At 34.7% G+C, this 5,663-nt stretch overlaps 1 protein-coding gene across 2 annotated transcripts; it reads right to left on the bottom strand.

The window, feature by feature from the left end:
• Positions 1–2,936: 2,936 nt before the first annotated feature.
• LOC107624649 lies at positions 2,937–5,143 on the bottom strand. Of its 2 annotated transcripts, XM_021115094.1 has the most exons (4): positions 4,952–5,143; positions 4,287–4,391; positions 3,771–4,172; positions 2,937–3,053 (listed from the first exon to the last, which is right to left on the bottom strand). In XM_021115094.1, the coding sequence occupies exons 1-4, from the start codon at positions 5,135–5,137 to the stop codon at positions 3,039–3,041; spliced, it is 708 nt and encodes a 235-aa protein (XP_020970753.1). In that variant the 5' UTR covers positions 5,138–5,143; the 3' UTR covers positions 2,937–3,038. The 2 variants fall into 2 exon arrangements, 1 of the variants encoding a protein (XP_020970753.1); XR_002356816.1 differs by lacking the exons at positions 2,937–3,053; positions 3,771–4,172; positions 4,287–4,391 and adding an exon at positions 4,604–4,864.
• Positions 5,144–5,663: the final 520 nt, after the last annotated feature.

Below are 5,663 nucleotides of genomic sequence, written 5' to 3'. Positions count from 1 at the left end.
TATCTCTTGGGTTTCTAATCTGAGATTGGAACCTTCGTGGTATAGGCTAGAATTATTGGCGGCCATTCCTGAGATCCAGAACACCTAAACCTTGTCTGTGGTATTCTGAGTAGGATCTGGGAAGGGATGACTGTGACGAGATTCAAACTCGCGAGTGTTGGGCGTGTGACAGACGCAAAAGGATCAATAGATCCTATTCCAACATGATCGAGAACCGACAGATGATTAGCCGTGTGGTGACAGCGTGCGTAGAACATTTTCACTGAGAGGACGGGAAATAGCCATTGTTGATGATCACAATTTCGTGCACCAAAGGTGCATCAAAGCTTTGTTTCAAGTCATGAGTTAATGCATCATCCATTTTATCATTCAATTCATGCATAATTCTCATGAAATCATGTAAAGTTCACAATGTTAGCTTGAATCAAGATGTAAGTGTATATTCACCCAAAACTTGGTTATTTACTGAGAAAATGCATGAAACTACCCTAAAATAGTAAAGAAAAAGATTAGTGAAACTGGCCAAGATGCCCTGGCATCAGCGCACGAGTGGATGACGCGTACGCGTGACCTTGGGAATCATAGAGACAACAATTCATTCACATAATTTTAGGTTTTAGATATAGTTTTCTAGAGAGAGAGGCTCTCTCCTCTCTCTAGGTTTTAGGGTTCTTAGGTTTAATTCTTCCCAATTTCATATTTCTATCTTAGTTTAATTAGTTTCTCTTCTACTTTTATTTGTCTTAGCATTCTAGTCTATTTAATTCCACTGTTGACTACTTTATGTTGCCAATTTATTTTATGAAATCTCATGTTAGATTTGATCTTCCATTTAATGCAATTTGAGGTATTTCATATTTATTGCTCCTTCTATTATTTGTTAGTCATTGATGTGTGAAATTGGTTGTTTGGAATTAATATTCCTTGCTAGTTTTCTATGTTTTTATGTTATGCCTTACAAGTGTTTGATAAAATGCTTGATTGGATTTTAGTGTAGATTTCTCTTCTTTTGGCTTTGGTTGAGTAATTGGAGACTCTTGAGTTATCAAACTCCTTTGTTGATTGATAATTGAAATTTGCTAGTTGATTTGGATCCCTCTAAAGCTAGTCTTTCCTTAGGAATTGACTAGGACTTGAGGAATCAAATTGATTTATCCACTTGACTTTCCTTCATAGTTAGAGGTTAACTAAGTGGGAGTAATGGACAATTCTCATCAAAATTGATAAGGATAACTAGGATATGACTTCTAATTTTCATACCTTGCCAAGAGTTTTCTTAGTTATTAATTTAATTTCTTGCCATTTTATTTCCTTGTTCCTTATTTCAAAAACCCAAAAAGATACTTTTCCACAACAATAATAAACTACACTTCCCTGTAATTCCTTGAGAGACGACCCGAGGTTTAAATACTTCGGTTTATTTTATTTTGGTTGCTTTAGTGACAAACAAATTTTTGTATGAAAGGATTCTTTGTTAGTTTAGACACTATACTAGCAACGAGAATTTATTGTGAATTCTTTACCATCAAAAAATTCGTTCATCAATGCACGTCGGGGGACAGTCCAATGGTTTAGCAAACTGGACTTGTCGGGTTGGCTGTATAACCGACAGATGAGCTCATTAGCCATAAGACAGGCATGCATCATGTGCATATTACTTGAATTACTTTTTTGTGCTCTAACTGGGTTTGCCTAAGTGCATTTACTATGTTAAGTGTATATTTGCTACCTGTAGTACTTGTAACCTTCTTGTGTTTGCTTTTATCTGTTTATTTGTCTGTGAAATGCTGACGGAGATGGAGGTATAGAGGAATGGCAGTATAGGACTTAGATTTAAGATTAAGTTAAGTTAGGTTTAGATACTCTTAGAAAACCACCTTTTATGGCTTCTGTTTAATACTTTAAGCTCTATAATCTGAGTGTCGGCATTCTAGGATTGCCTCTGGTATTCTCAGGACCTTATATATTATGTGTGTGGCACCTTTATCATACTGAGAACATCTAGTTCTCACCCCATACTATGTTGTTGTTTTTCAGATGCAGGTTGAGAGGCACCTCGTTAGGCGTCTTGACTCCTAAAGCGAAGTCGTTATCAGGTTATTTTGGTTGTATAGTGATGTATATATATGTACTTAGCTTTCTCTCTGCATAACTTATTCCTTTTGATCCTCTTAGAGGCTTATAGAGACGCAAGATTTTATTTATGCACACCTGGGTTTTGGATATGTATATACACTACAAAAAAAGGCCTATGGTCACGGTAAAAAACCTTGACCATAGCTAGTAAAAGGGTGACCATAGATCTATGGTCACAGTTTTGGACCTATGGTCACGGTTTTTTACCGTGGCCTATTTTCTTGTGGCCATAGGTCTATGGTCACGGTTTCAATTTTCAAAATCTGACAGTTTAGGCCACGTTTTTTTACCATGACCATAGGTTAATCTATAGTCATGCGTAAAAATCGTGACCATAGCCTCTATGGTCACCCCTCTTTAAAACTGTGACCATAGCCTTATCTATGGTTACGGTTTTCACCGTGACCATAGCCTCTATGGTCACCCCACCTCAAAACCGTGACCATAGCCTTATCTATGGTCACCCCACCTCAAAACCGTTACCATAGCATTATCTATGGTCACGGTAAAAAACCGTGACCATAGGTTATCTATGGTCACCCCTCCTTAAAACCGTGACCATAGGTTATCTATGGTCACCTTATTTTAAAAACGGTGACTATAGCCTGTTGTTGTTTATGGGATTTATTTTTTTAAAATTATAATCACATCCCAAAATGATGATAATCACAAAATAAATCTAAAAATAAGAAACACAAGAAATCTAAATCATAAAAGTTTCATTATAAGATAGATATGTTTAATTTTTACTCTTAATAACACAAATCAAAATAGATTGTACTTTATCCAATTATATGTAATACCTCAAAAAGTACAGAACACATCAAAATATTACATTTACATAACTAAGGTCATTGTAAGATTCATCCCATGTCATATATGTATGGAACATATTTTCTTCATCACATCATGTCTTCCTGCTAGCAAAATAAATAAACATGTTAGAATAGAGCAAAAATGCTTTTCATGATGCAGTACATATGCAGCAAACTAAGGCTATAAGATAAACTATGCTTATTTAGTTTCTTGCTTTTGGATCTTTGCAAGTTATACTTGCTGCAGTAACTCATTGAGTTTCTTCATTGGTCAAAATAAATAAATAATAAAAAAGAACTCATTTCCGTTATTAATATAGGGGGAAGATAAAATAAAGGAGTTTTAAACCTTTTTCTTACTTGATTTTGCGTTCAGTTAGCAAGTAAGCTGCTGAAATAAGGTTTTCATATATGACTAATTTGTGTATTGAAACTAAGTTACTAGTAGTATAAGTGAACAAATTAAGAAACATAAGCAATATGATTTTAATTGAAGAACATAGAAATTAGAAGGTGAATGAAAATTCTTGAATGAATTTTTTCAACACTTAAACATAACATCTACACTTTCCAAGAAAAAAAATGCATGACTTGTGAGATATCCACGTACGTCACAAATTGAGAGGCCAAGCAATTGTTTTCACTATGAACGGCCTAGTCTTGTCTTGTGCATATGTTTGTTTCAGTTTTGCAGCCAGTTTCCATGTATAAATATAAATTATTCACAATCCTAAAACCTTAACTTTAACTTAAATTCATGATATATCATTTACCAAAAGCATACTATTAATTTAACTACTAATTTTGAACAGTACTTACTTCCATATCCTTTAATACATGGTTCGATCCAAGTGAAGGAGGAATGCTTCGCCGCACATCATTTGGTGCACTACTCGCGTCAGGCAGAGATTGTTGGGTGGCTTCTATCATTACTTGCACTTGTTCTGCACTCATACCAGGATTGACTTGTTGCAACACCGTTTTAATCAAGTTCGTTAAACCATCCAACTTGGAAGTTAAGCTATTTTGATTTTTCTCCATAGTTGAAACCACTTCATTATGTTGTTGTTGCATTTGTCGGATTTTCTTATCCTTTTTAAGAGAGGATTTTGTGACTGATCGACCATAAAAACGAACTCTACCATGTCTCTCCTTTCCGAAAACTGTTTGAACTACTTCATCATCATTGTATCTTGATTGTTTCAAATTTTGAAGATGATCCTATTACACACAAATAGAATCAAAATAAGTGCATGCAACCAAATGCTTTAGAATAAAAAAATAGCTAACACATTTCTTGTTTGGTGTACTTTTCTAAGAAACTAGACAACTTACAATCGTCTCTTTTGTTCCCGAATTAGTCTCTCCCTTTTTGTTTGTACGAGTTACAACAAACATCTCAGATTGTGATGGATCTTCATTGTCCTCCTTCTTTGCACGCTACAAAGAAACCACCAACATGTGACTAAGTAAACACATATAACATGAAAGATGCAAAAATACTTAAATAAAAAGCACAAAAAAAATACCAATTCAGCGCGTACTAATTCAAAACTAACTGGACCATTCGATGATTCCATTTTTGCTTGGATCTGTTTTCACGATTTTTGTCAGAAATAACCTACATTTTGTTGCAATATAAAATTACATAGAGTTAGTTAAATACACGATACCATCACTAAATCCAAGAGAGTTGTGAAAATAACTTACTTTGATGATACTGTGCCTCCAAAATTGAACTAATTTTCGAAAATGCAGTTCAGGTACAGTCATTGGACGATTTTTCATCATCTCTCTGAATGAGTTGTACGGTGTATAGTGATATTTTTTATGCGTTTCTTAAATTGCTTCCATGCCTCTCCAATGGTATCTATCACCCAAGGCTCAGCATCACTAGGAATGTTATATTTACACTACGAATAAACAACAGAATTATGTTATTTTACCATACATACTAAGCCTATTTGTAAAGAATTTAAAAAGGAGAATGATCAATTCACCTTTGCATAATCCAACATTGAAGTTTTAGTCTCACTGGACACAGCTTGCCAATTAGTATATAATAACGTGACCAAATTAGAGTTTCTTGCAAGTGTACCCAAGAACCGACTAAACAATTGAACATGTGTCTTTGTTGGGCCTATGGGTTTGCCGTTGTACCATCTTAACTCTATCTGTGTCTCCATAGCATGAATATGTGAGTTGGGTGGGACCACGAACTTTTTTCTTTTTGGTACCTATTTCCAATGTCATTACTAGAGAATATTAAGAAGAATACTAATCTAATGCATAAAAGATTAATCTACTAAATACAAGAGTTAGGTTGGCATCTTTCACTATTTGCTATTGAAAAAAGGGATAAAGGCATTACCGAGTTGACTGTCACTACTATCACCAATACTTGGATTGTGATCATGATAATCATATTCATATTCTTCATCATTTTCATCTAATGATATCCTATATTTTTCAAAGAATTCATCTAAAGTCATAGCTGGGATGAGAGACTCAATATTATGTTCTTCTTCGTTGGTATCTTCTTGATTCGATTCCTTCATCGACATCTTCTTATTGGTCGGCTTCTTGCTTTGACCATCAGCATCATTGGTATTCATCTTGGCTTTATTATCTTCCACCTTTGATTTCTTCATTGGCACCTTCTTCATAGACGGCTTCTTCCCACTTTGACCCTCATGTTCATTGGCTTTCATC

The sequence above is a fragment of the Arachis ipaensis genome, unplaced genomic scaffold, assembly GCF_000816755.2.
Source record: "Arachis ipaensis cultivar K30076 unplaced genomic scaffold, Araip1.1 Aipa848, whole genome shotgun sequence".
NCBI classification, from domain to species: Eukaryota; Viridiplantae; Streptophyta; class Magnoliopsida; order Fabales; family Fabaceae; genus Arachis; species Arachis ipaensis.
The sequence above is the reverse complement of the archived record's forward strand: the minus strand, read 5'-3'. Positions and strand labels throughout refer to the sequence as shown.

Excerpts from the sequence above, each read along its gene's own strand:
- LOC107624649 (XM_021115094.1), bottom strand. The coding sequence starts at position 5,137 with ATGGAGACACAGATAGAGTTAAGATGGTACAACGGCAAACCCATAGGC. Across the intron at positions 4,392-4,951 it reads CAATGTTGGATTATGCAAAG|CGTGCAAAGAAGGAGGACAA; the intron begins GTGAATTGATCA and ends GTTTCTTTGTAG. Across the intron at positions 4,173-4,286 it reads CGGGAACAAAAGAGACGATT|GATCATCTTCAAAATTTGAA; the intron begins GTAAGTTGTCTA and ends TGTGTGTAATAG.